Here is a 13145-nt window from a genome sequence, read left to right as displayed (position 1 = left end):
CACAAAACTCAAAACGGTCAACCAGTTTACCTATCTCGGCTGCACCATTTCATCAGATGCAAGGATCGACAATGAGATAGACAACAGACTCGCCAAGGCAAATAGCGCCTTTGGAAGACTACACAAAAGAGTCTGGAAAAACAACCAACTGAAAAACCTCACAAAGATAAGCGTATACAGAGCCGTTGTCATACCCACACTCCTGTTCGGCTCCGAATCATGGGTCCTCTACCGGCACCACCTACGGCTCCTAGAACGCTTCCACCAGCGTTGTCTCCGCTCCATCCTCAACATCCATTGGAGCGCTTACATCCCTAACGTCGAAGTACTCGAGATGGCAGAGGTCGACAGCATCGAGTCCACGCTGCTGAAGATCCAGCTGCACTGGATGGGTCACGTCTCCAGAATGGAGGACCATCGCCTTCCCAAGATCGTTTTATATGGCGAGCTCTCCACTGGCCACCGTGACAGAGGTGCACCAAAGAAAAGGTACAAGGACTGCCTAAAGAAATCTCTTGGTGCCTGCCACATTGACCACCGCCAGTGGGCTGATAACGCCTCAAACCGTGCATCTTGGCGCCTCACAGTTTGGCGGGCAGCAACCTCCTTTGAAGAAGACCGCAGAGCCCACCTCACTGACAAAAGGCAAAGGAGGAAAAACCCAACACCCAACCCCAACCAACCAATTTTCCCCTGCAACCGCTGCAATCGTGTCTGCCTGTCCCGCATCGGACTTGTCAGCCACAAACGAGCCTGCAGCTGACGTGGACTTTTTACCCCCTCCATAAATCTTCGTCCGCGAAGCCAAGCCAAAGAGAAAGAAGACATGACAATAAATAATATCTGATCCATTCATGATATACGACAGCATATACAAGTCTGAGATACTCCTCCTAATTTGCACATAACCTTCAAAACGCCAGTGATATTTTCCTGCTGAGTGGACTTGCCTTTTCAGAAACTGGAGAGGTGCTGGCAGGGATTTTGCACAAAGATACTGCCATCCTCTTGATTACCACAATCAACATGCAATTTAAAAATCACCACTCCTGTTTGACAAGAGAGGAGATGCAATATTGAGACTTGAACGCTGCCTTTTTCAGAGCATTCGCATCTCTTCAGGTTCCTATCATAATGTGAAGGACATCATTCAATTTACTGGAATTTCCACCCTTTCTGACAGATTCTTCCCGTATAAACTGTCCACTCATCATTATAATGCCACCAGCTGTAACAATTATTTCCTGCAAGTCCTCTTCCACCCCTTTCTCCACATTTCTGCTATTTTTTTTCAATAATTAAACCAATTAACCTCCAACCCCTGGCGCGTTTTGAACAATGGGAAGAAACTCACACAGACACAAGGAGAACATACAAACTCCTCACAGACAGCACCTGTTTTGAACCCGGGTTGCTTGCACTGTTAAAGCGTTTCGCTAACTGTGCTGCCCTCCGCTCTGCCTCTCCTAAATAATGTCTCCCCACTGCCCAACAGCAGAGCTGTAAAACCCATGGGAAAAGCATCTCTTCTCATCAAAACTACTTCTTCCAGACAGACACATGATACAATACTTGTCCCATTTCTTCCTCCCATTCTATTGAATTTGATGTCAGTCACAAACACATTCTCTGCACATCAATCCCTTCCTTCCCTCCCCCCAAATTATTAAACAGATGAAAAAAACCTCAGATTAAATTTAACCTCCAGAGAAGCTCTGAATCATACATTTCCACCATCACCAAGATTACTTTTAATCTCGATAGCATGCTTTCTGTTCAACTTCTGATCATCTCCTGAGATTAAGGTCTTCATTGAATTCTACAGGAACTTGTTACAAAAAGCTGCTGCCTACATTTAATTGATGGTCCCAGCTACCCATCATCCTCATCCTCACTGATTCAGTTTCCAGGAAAACAAATCAAGTTTAACATTCTCTTGTCTCTCTCCTCAATACTATTATATTCTTGTAGCAAAGTGTCAAACTTCGACATTGGCACTTCCATGAAGCTGCAGATATTTTGCTTCGATCAAGTATTATACACATTCAAGTACTGTTCATCAGAGATGCACATTTTACTCTTGTATTCTCTACATCCAAACATAATGAATTAGCACTTTGTTCAACAGTACCATTCTGACTGAATGTAGAATCCTAAACAAATCGATTTTCTCTCCCACCTCTCCGCCTCTGACCATCTACATCATACATACACAAATCCATTTAATTTCTGAACAAGACATATTGCAGCTAACCAGGCACTGCTCTGTTTATTCATCGAGTCTAATTTAGATTGTACGTGACCAGAGAACGACCACCTGGTATCTGAAGACTGCTAATCCATCTACCTCAAGAAAGCAAAAAAAAAATTAAATATCTGCAAGATGGAAAAAGCAATGGCTAATTTACAAATCCTATGCACTTTACACATCAATGGGATTACAAAACTACTCCTTCAAGGACTAATTGCTTTAATAAATGGTGGGGGGAAAGAGAGAACCTGTTGTGTTTTTTTTATTTTCAAATCATCAGGGATAATCTGAATGTGTGCTTATTATGTGATGGGGCAGAAAGGGGAAGAATTTATTACGTTAAATGTTCCCACGCCAAAAAAAAGTTAAGAGTGCGAGGCAAGGAAAGTTCAGTTTGTTCAGTAGGTTTACTCCGCAGGTCAGCACCACATCACGTGCCAAAGGGCCTATACTGTGTTGTAATATTCGATATCAGGACAAAAAGAGCTAAAAATACAGAACAAAGTCTTTTCTTTGCACAAGGATCAGTTGAAAGTGATTTGATACACAAATTATTTCACAAAACCATTCTTACCATCTTCTACTTTAGGATCAAGCTGTGTTACTTTAACTTGCAAACGATCAATCCGTTCTCCAAGACTGTTCACTCTAAAAGCAAAGATGCCTGCTTCCCTAAACAGCTCACCAAAAATGTCTTCAGCATATTTACCTGCAAGAATTAAAGAAAAAAATGAAAAGCAATCAAGATGATAAATCTTGGCAGTTTGCAATTCTTCAGCTGTTTTATTGCAAACATAGGTCAGCAGCTTCAGGATTACAACCTGCCCAGTCAACCAGTACACTGAACTTGTAAAGTAGGAAATAAGTGACTGCCAGCAGAAAAATGTACATGGATATGCTAACAGAATTGAGACAATTTGGAAAGGGGTGGGGTGAGGGGGCAAAATAGGTTAATAGCTTTCAAGGGATAGGGAATAGCTGAATGCAAGAACACAAGACACTGGCTCCATCAAGCCTTCTCTGCCATTCAATAAGATCATGGCTGTGGACTCAAATGAGGTTTTACAGGAAGGTTCGAATGAATAAAATTCAGAGGACTTCAGGACCAAGAGTGCGATTACAACTAAAATCGCCGAAGTATTATAGTGTTCACATGGCAATTAAAGTTTGAATCTTAAAAAGTTATAATATTTACACCAACTGAACTATTCCTCCATCAGTTTAAAAGTACAATATACATTAATATATATCTCAACATTTCCTGAATTAATTTAGGGACAATATAATTGCATTTTCTTCTAGCTGAGGCAGGCAGCCAACTCTGACTATATTACCAATGCTAAACATTTCCGTCAATCCAGATCACACAAAAATATAACTTTTCTGACAACTACATTTTCTTCTTAGAAGACTTATGGTCAAGTAAGATGAAACAAGTACCAAGATAAATGGGGCACTATCAGTAAAAGAATGTCATTAGCAATAAAAATAAAAAATATGGCACAGAAATCAAGATCATCTGGGCAGATGAACATGGAGTTTCAAGCAATTTAATTAACTTAACTAAGATTCTGCAATAGCAGCCAATTCACTGGAATATCAACTTTATAGCTACATGAAAGAAGGGCAAAAAAAAATGCATTTTATAAAAACAAGACTTGCTGTAATATTCCTCAGGCATTTCACAGACACAGCATGTACTGTTCCACCATATAACCAGGCCACATCATGCAGGGCTTTGCTGCAATGCAGAGGCACCATCAGTGGAATGTAGATGCTCAGAACCAGAAAATTCATTCCTGTGAACTCACAAATGTAGGACAATTGTGCATTTGAACAGCAAGGTTCACTCAAATTTCAGCCCAATAATTTTTTTCCCCACTCCACAAAAGTCTCATAATTTTCGCCACCCTTTTTGCTGCAGACTTCCAGCAAAATTATTTTACGTGCCACTTGCACTACTTTGTAATCCATTAGGCTAGGAGTAGGAACACTGCAGATTTCAGAAAGGGTTAAAAGTAAGATCCTTTCAAAAAGTAAGAATTTGAGAAAAACTGTACTTACTCAAACTGCCAAGTTGCCTGATGACATTTGAAAGTGTGATGTTTGTTACACATTCCAATTCTCTTGGAATGTTACCAGGCAGGGGTTGTCGACACAAGTGCCTTGGTTCAATGTTTCTCGTCACTAAAGGCATTTTCGTCAGGCACTATTCAAGATACCAATCTAGAGATGCAAGCAACAGTTCTGAGTATCCCAAGTGTGATACAGTTTAACATCACAGAAATACAACAGTATAACAACTTTGAACTTTTTTTTGCGGGGAGGGGGTATATAGATATCTTCAAAAGATCTTTCTTCTGTTCAAACACAAGTTTTTAAAACTTGTACATCTAAAAATACAAATTCAGTCCAAATGCATCCCGCGAAACCAAATTTAAATTATAAATACATAGTTAATTTTCTTCTCTCCCAAGTTATTGCCATTTTGTACATATAACCTGAAAAATGAAAAGATAGTAAAAAGGAAGTACAGTATTTCCAAATGTAAATATATCTGAAGCAAATTTTTTTTTAAACTTTAAGATTTTTATAACATGAATAAAATAGAAAGTTACAGTAAAAAGATTAAACACAAGATAATAAAAATTACAATACTACATCGGCAGACTAAATAAACTAACCCCCCCCCCCCAAATTAGTACACAACATTAATGACCTAGCTTAAAGTTAGTCCAACCCCCCCCAAATAAAGAGTAAAAGTGAAGAGTTAATAAAATGAACAATAATTATAAGAAAAAAACCCCTTACACAAAAAAAGATAAAACATAACAAATAGATACTAACATCAAAAGAAAAAAAAAATCAATACTAAAATATCAAACTTAAAAACATATTTAAATCAAACTTAAATGCATATATTTAACAAACGGAGTCCACTTCAACCTATAAAAAGACATCCTATCCCGAATTGAAAAAGATATCCTTTCCATAGTCAAACAGAACTTCATCTCCAAATACCACCTATCTAAAGTTAATATATTTCTATCTTTCCAAGTAAGAGCTATACATTTCTTGGCCACAGCTAAAGCTAAATAGATAAAAGAAATCTGATAATCTTGTAGGCCCAAATCAATTAATGATTGCATATTCCCTAATAAAAATATACCAGGATCTAATACAAGACAAATATTATATAAACTATTAAATATAGATTGAATACCCTTCCAAAACTGTTGCAACCGATCACAAAACCAAACAGTATGCAAAAAAGTATTAGCCGTCTGGTCACAACGAAAACAGCAATCCGACTTACTAAGACCAAACTTTTTTTTAGTTTCTCCGGTGTTAAATATAACTGATGTATAAAATTGTAATTAATCATCGCTAATCTAGCATTAACCAATTTCCTAATACTATTCTGACAAATTTCCATCCAAGCTTCTTCAGCTATTATAAAACCTAAATCTTTTTCCCATTTCAACTTATCCTTATCCCAATCTTTTTAACTATCAATTTCTTGTAAAATACAATACAAATCAGATATATATCCCTTTTGTGGTATTGAAAGTACATATTCCTCAAAATTAGAATCAGGCAATAGAATCATATGTCGACCACATATCTGTTTTACAAAAGATCTTAATTGATAATACACAAATAAAGAATTTCCACTAATACCGAATTTCCTATCTGAAGCAAATTCTTAAACAAATTTGTCTTTTCATTTATTGCCCTAAAATGTCAACATTTGTGAATCTACAGCTGATCTTTTTTTTAAGTGCTGAGAATTATAATGCCTGGCTACTAAATTTAGCAGAGGCTTACCAAAGACAGGGTGTGAGGATGGCTTACTTCATGCTGATGTCCAACCTTTGCAATATCAGAATGCAGTACTACTGTCAAAATGAATGACTCAAGTCCACCACAAGAATTTCAAGTACTTCGATTAGAGTTCTGGAGGTGTCGCTCCCTTCTATACTGCATCACAAATCGACATAGAATATGTCTGCCCACTAGATGCCTAAAATTCTGACCTTTACACACAGTTCAATTTTTTTCTATTTAAAACTTTTACAATTTGCTGATCCAGGGGTTAAATTAAGCCTAGTTAAATTCAAGTCTTGAAAAGTTCTGGCTTGAAACACTGACCATTCTTTTTCTCCTACTGAGGTTGCTCATCCAGCAGTGTCTTTGCTTTAAATTAAACATGAACCACCTTCCCATGCATTAGAAATTATACAATTAAGGATTAAGGACACTTTAGAGTCTAAAAAAAAATTAATTAAAAAGCATTAAGTTTTATGATTTTACTACTGTATCTAAGGATTTCATTAGAACATTGGAGTTTATCAATCCATTATTATACACTCCGTACAAATGAATAAACATGGAAGTCATTAAAAGGAATCAAGTCTGACACACAACACCTGCCCTCTAAATAAAGTGCAAATGACTGCAAAGGAGTTGCTCAATCAATAGCTGAGATTATTCCAGATTATTGCAATTTTTTTTAAAAATTGATCAGATATAGATTAAATGTTACAGCATTTACACAAGACTTCCTAAAGGGAGGCATCTCAAAAGAGATCTCATTTCAAGATGAATATTCTTTGAACAGGTCAGATTACTTGAGAAAACTGCAATTCCAAAACAAAATGAAAGAAAACCTAACAAGCAACTCAAAGATCTTGTAGGTCTTACAATACTTACACACAAGAGCTAGCATACAACATTAAACTGAGTGCTTAGGAGTACATTGGTGCATGTAAAATTTATGAATATTTCTATAGTATAAACAGATAGTGAAAGTGACCCAGCCATTTCAGCAAAATGTCTAAAATATTAAGGATCTTAAATGTTAAACTAAACCCATATTGCCATTTTTTTTTTAAATTCAGCTCAAAGAATAGAGATTTCCTATCGGAAGCAACGTGGTTCCTCCTGAATCCTTGTGTGGAAACAGCTGCAACAAAATTGCAGTCAGTAGGTCTGAGATAAACAAATCCATAAATGGCATTAGTACCAATATATACATGCAACAATTCACCAGCTCATTTTTTGTCAGATGAGATATCCTATCATTTGCCTGCATGCATCAACCCATCTCTGCCATTCACTATTAACACTAAACTGTTCACCATTTAAAAAAATTTAAATATTTAGAATTTACAGGAGAAATATAAGCCATAATTAATACAACATTCCACCAGCATACCATTACAAAAGTAATACTTGATATTGCATGTTGTTACAGAATTTCATTACTTTTGGACATTTATAAGAGAAAATATTAATTAAAAGCAGATTATTAAAAATATTTTGACCAAAGATTTTGGAAGGACAAATCAAGAAAGGTCATACATGGTAAATGATAGGGTACTGAGAAGTGCGATAGAACAGAGGGATCTGGGAATCCCTGAAGTGGCGTCACAGGTGGATAGGGTTGTAAAGGCAGCTTTTGGCATATTGGCCATCATAAATCAAAGTAATGAGTATAGGAGTTGGGATGCTATGGAAAGGTTGTACAGACATTGGTGAGGCCAAATTTGGAGTAGTGTGTACAGTTTTGATCACCTATACTATAGAAATGTTCATAAATTTTACATGCACCAATGTACTCCTAAGCACTCAGTTTAATGTTGTATGCTAGCTCTTGTGTGTAAGTATTGTAAGACCTACAAGATCTTTGAGTTGAGATGGGTTGATGCATGCAGGCAAATGATAGGATATATATCAGTAAGATTGAAAAGCACAGAGAAAATTTACTAGGACATTAATTGTAACTCAGTTCCTGAAGTCTGGGCAAAAGTTAAACAGGTTAGGATTTTATGCTCTAGAGTGTGGAAGAATAAGGGGAGATTTTACAGATGTATACAAAATAATGAGGGGTCTACACAGAGTAAATGTAGGTAAGCTTTTTCAACTGAGGGTAGTGAGATACAAACCAGAGGACATGGGTTAAGGGTGAAAGGGGAAAAAGTTAGGGGGAACTTTGAGTGGTGGGAGTGTGAACGAGCAACTGACAGACAACAGATGGGCGTCAGGAGCTCCAGTGTAGGCTGAGGGGAGGGTTCAGAGCCAGGCGTAGGAAGCTCCAGAAACACTGAGACCTCGGCATCTGCGGGGTCTCAGCACAGTTCAAAAATATATGATGGGGAGGACCAGGGTCTCGGGGCTGAAAAGGTGGGGGAGCAGTTGCACCCTCTGTTTCTCTCCCCCCCCCCCCCCAAAGCTGCACCCCTGCTCGGGCTCCTGGGCAGGAGCGGGGACCTCAGTGGGGAGATTGGTGGTGGCAGATGGGAGGTCTTAGTGATTGGCAGCAGGCAGCATTTTGTTGGTGAGAATTTAACACTATGTTATTTGTTGTTGTTTAAGAATTGATACCAGTGATTTGCTGTTGCAACTGGGCTGATTTTTAAAAAAAAATTACCAACCAATTAGCCAAAAAATTCAGTCATCTGAAATAGATCTGGTCCTGACCATTTCAGATAACTGGAGTGTACTGCAGTTGTTATATTTTGAAATTCTGTTTGAAATGGAAAAAAAAATACTGTAGATATCAGAAATCAAAATTTAAAATAGTGGAAAAATTTGAGGTCAGTCAGCATCAATGGAGTTTTTAGGTCGATAATCATTCGTGGTTGTCGTATCACTAACACTTTTCTCGAGCTGATTCTCTTGATACAAGAATCCATGTGGACCACTAAACTTGGGTCTTAAAGTTTAAACTACAAAACAACGTAGAGGCAAATATTTTCGATTCAGTTTCCAGGGAATGCAATAAATATTCATTTTTTTTCCCCCACAGCTTCAAAAATGAAAGTTCTTCCAGAAAACAACTAGCAAACTATTTTATTGACTGCTCATACTGGAAATTTAAAGCAAAAATAGAAAGTGGTAGTAATACTCAGCAAGTCAGGCAATCACTTTTTGTAGTCCCTACATTCAGTCAATAGGAGCGATCCTGAGCTTCCTGTTGCCAGCCACTTTAAACCTCCATCCTACTAGAACCGGTCAATCTGTATCTTTTATTTAAGCTAATATGGAGGACCAACATAAGCTTAATGAACAGTTATTCCTGTCTAGGCATTTCTTTCATCTCCGGTGGGCATGTCCTACAATCCCATTATTAGCACACAACAAAGCAGCATGTTTACCACCAAAATCTTCACAATAACCCTTTAGACCCAGGATCACAACTTTCCAATGTTTTATCAAGCCCTCACCATAATGGATGTGCATCCACATGGCTACAGAGGTTACAGAGTGCAGGAGGTGGGGTGGCAGGATCCACCGACACTCAATTTCTTGGTAGGGGCCCTAGAATAGTGGTGCCAACAAAAATAAACACAATTATGTGCAGGCAACGAAATATCACAATTGCTGCATTTCTTTCTTAAATGTTAGCCACAACATATCCACTTGATGTGTCTTTTATTGAAGACTCTCAATCTGCCATAATCATTCCACTCCTCCTTGCTTCACTCTGTTTTGAGACCACTTGTTTTAGATTGAACTACTTCAATTTCTACCTAATAAAGAATTTTATCATGTTGCAGTCACTTTTCGTGGACACTGCATAACAAGATTATTAACTAATCCTTTCTCCACTGCACAACTGTTTCCTAGTTGATTGCCGAGTTCAAAAAGCCATCCTGTACACACTCTAATAGGGGCATACAAAAGGGATTTAAAATGTCCGGAAATAGGGCAATTTGGTGTTCCCATACAATACTAACTCTGCCAGACATCAAACAAAAACTAAAAGGGTTTGAGGTCATTCTATAAAAATGGTTCACATTTCTGAAAGAAAAACAAAGCAATTATTAAGCCCTGTGTAATTTGTTCCACATACTGGCTTGAAATTAATGAATGTATCATCTTTTTTTAAATGATACATTTCTCACATTGAATACCTAAGTACAGTGAATCCCCCAGTATCCAGAACCTATAGGGATTGGTAGATGCCAGATAGGTGAATTTTCTGGTTGCTTGATTGGTGAAATGACCACGAGGGGGCACCCATTTTAAACATTTGTATTTTTTTTTACCCATTTATTTTCCCAAATTTTTTTTGCCATTTGCTTGAATTACAGATAACGAAGATTTTACTGTAGTTGATATCAAAGCAACAAATGTCAAGCACTTAGCTACAAAGGATATTTAAAGTTGGTGTTATATTTAGAGAGACAAGAGTGTGGGCATTCTTTGGCTTGGCTTCGCGGACGAAGATTTATGGAGGGGGTAAAAAGTCCACGTCAGCTGCAGGCTCGTTTGTGGCTGACCAGTCCGATGCGGGACAGGCAGACACGATTGCAGCGGTTGCAAGGGAAAATTGGTTGGTTGGGGTTGGGTGTTGGGTTTTTCCTCCTTTGCCTTTTGTCAGTGAGGTGGGCCCTCTTACAAAAGATTACTTTGTACAAGAACATAAATAAGTACACACTTAGGAAAGGCTTGGCACTGTTAATGAACTCAGCACTATGGAAGGAAGTAACAAAGTTAGAGCCTCCAAAAGCTGCCCTCTCCTCTATGGCTAGGATTTCTTTGATTTAATTGCACATAATTTGGTCTAAGTACAGTAAAACCCATTATCCAGAATTCAAGCAATGGGCAAAAAAAGAGAAAAATAAATGTAAAAATAAGTTTAAAATTGTCGTGCCTTGTTGTTAGTTCACATAACACAGTCTCAAGCAACCAAAACATTAACTTATCCAGCATCTACCAATCCTCATAGGTGCCTAATACCAGGGGCTTTCCTGTACAACTTTAATTCCCTAATGGATGGGAGCAAGGCATGACATCAGCATATATTATAAATTATTGAGACTTTCATCATTTATCTTGAGTTGGAAGTCCAAAGTTTTAGATATACAGGTATCCAAAAATCTACATGTGCAGTAAGTATGCAAATAAAATAGGTTAGTAGAATGGTTGCACAACACTGAAACAGTGCCAGCAACTGGGACCATGGTTCAAATCCTGCGCGGTCTGTAACGACTTTGTACCTTCTCCCCGTGCCTGCATGGATTTTTCCTGGGGCTCCAGTTTTCTCAAAATATTCCTTCAAAACATTCGGGGGAATTGGGTGGCATGGGCTCATGGGCAAAAAGGGTCTGTTACCATGCTGTATGTCTAAATTAAAAAATTTTAAGTTTATCTAATTGCAAGAAAATACCTGTATCCTTCTCCAAATGAGAATCTACAGCTAGCAAAATAGCCCTGTCGTCTGAAACAAATTTGCAATTCAATTTTAAGAATTACAGATGAAAGTATGCATCATCTGACACTAAAAAGAGCCAAAAATGCTCTGGTCAGCCCACAAACAGAGAGAGATAAGCAGCATACACATCACATCAATGATTTTTATTCACAAGGTTTTTAGAAAGTCAGAGATAATGAATTTAACGGCAGAAGAAAGTCCAGAAGGATCTATGATGGATCAAAGGCAGGACAAGATAAATAATGAAAGTTGATGTGAAAGACAGAAGTGTGTACAGTTCCTTGTCCATCGCTAGAGAATGATAAAAGCTGCAGCTGCTGGAATCAAGTGGTCAGAGAATTTGTGGAGGAACTCAGCAGGTTAGACAGCGTCCATGGGTAGAAATGGTCAGCCATTTCAGATCAGAACGCTTTATCAAATCTATTCAATGCAAATAGGGTGGATTTTATAGTAATGGAGGGAAGACTAACTGATCAAAAGCAACCTCAAACTCAAGACAATTTGCTTTATATCCATGGAGAAAGACACAAATGACATGAAATCCTTGAAGACTCTTTTCAATGCATAATCTCTGCACCAAAAATTACATTCAGAGAAAATATTTTAACATATAGTCACAACTGACCACACTTTGGTTTAATCAGAACATAACCAATGACGTTACTATCAGTGACTCTCAAACCAGTGTAGGTCAATATTAACCCAGCATTTATCTCAGAAGAACAAGATGCCAACGATAAATCTTCATGATTACAATGACTGAATGAAATTTATTGTCATCTACACAATAATGCAATGAAAATCGTACTTTCATCTCAGTGACAGACACACATCCCAAAGACAATAATTGCATTTGAAAGATAGTTTCAAGTACTTCAGTTTCAATATTTACTCACTGGGGGAAAAAAAACTGCTGGTGGAACTGATTGATGCTTCACGTTGAAATCCTGCATGGGTCTTGACCAGAAATGTTGACTATCCTTTTGCCTCTATCGATTCAGAGTTTCTCTAGCAGTTAGCTTTTTTCCCCAGATTACAGCATCTCCAAACTTGTCTACTAGTCTTGGGGATCATACTCAAGGAGTTACCTTAAGCAGTTTAATTCCTCAGGAATCCTGATACAGGAGTGTGCCAAAATTATTACATTAACGGACAATGACAAATGACCAAAGCCAAATGGTCACTAATGACATTTACTAAAGGAAACTTTCTATCCTTACACAGGCTGGATTAATTGTCAGCTACGTTATTGTTATTGGGCTGCATCAACATTTTAACCAACATCTCCTTAGAGCAACAGGAACAGAAAATAAATGCCACTTGCCCAATGACACAGAGTCCAGAATAAAAAAAAGACCCAGAAACTTCATCCATGGTACTAGGTTAAAGAAGGCCTCTGGATTGATAACCAATACCATGATCAAAATTAATTTTATGTCAAGAAAGGTCAACAAAAAATCAATTTGTCGTTGTGTGACATAGAGCAAATCAAGAAAAATAATTTATGCCTTCCATTGTGCAAAAATCAAATCCCTATGAAAACAAAAAAAACAATTAAACAGTAAAGCATCAACTTTAGATTAAAGCCAAATAAACAAATAGAATCAAGTTTACAATATTTCAACCAAGTCAGAAATACCTCAGTGGTTTCTACTTCCAAGATGCTGCATG

The 13145-nt window shown here is 37.7% G+C and overlaps 1 protein-coding gene across 1 annotated transcript in view; it reads right to left on the bottom strand.

Annotated features, from left to right (window-relative positions):
* Positions 1 to 13145, bottom strand: part of wasf2 (WASP family member 2) — a 46915-nt gene that overhangs the window by 17298 nt on the left and 16472 nt on the right. The window contains exons 2-3 of the mRNA XM_069895113.1: positions 4316 to 4477; positions 2826 to 2960 (exon numbers count right to left, since the gene is read on the bottom strand). Of these exons, the coding sequence (XP_069751214.1) occupies positions 2826 to 2960; positions 4316 to 4448 (268 nt within the window). The 5' untranslated portion in view covers positions 4449 to 4477. The remainder of the gene's footprint in view (positions 1 to 2825; positions 2961 to 4315; positions 4478 to 13145) is intronic.

The sequence above is a fragment of the Narcine bancroftii genome, chromosome 8 (assembly GCF_036971445.1).
Source record: "Narcine bancroftii isolate sNarBan1 chromosome 8, sNarBan1.hap1, whole genome shotgun sequence".
Lineage (NCBI taxonomy): Eukaryota > Metazoa > Chordata > Chondrichthyes > Torpediniformes > Narcinidae > Narcine > Narcine bancroftii.
Note: the sequence above shows the minus strand (reverse complement) of the source record. Positions and strands in the feature narration are given on the sequence as shown.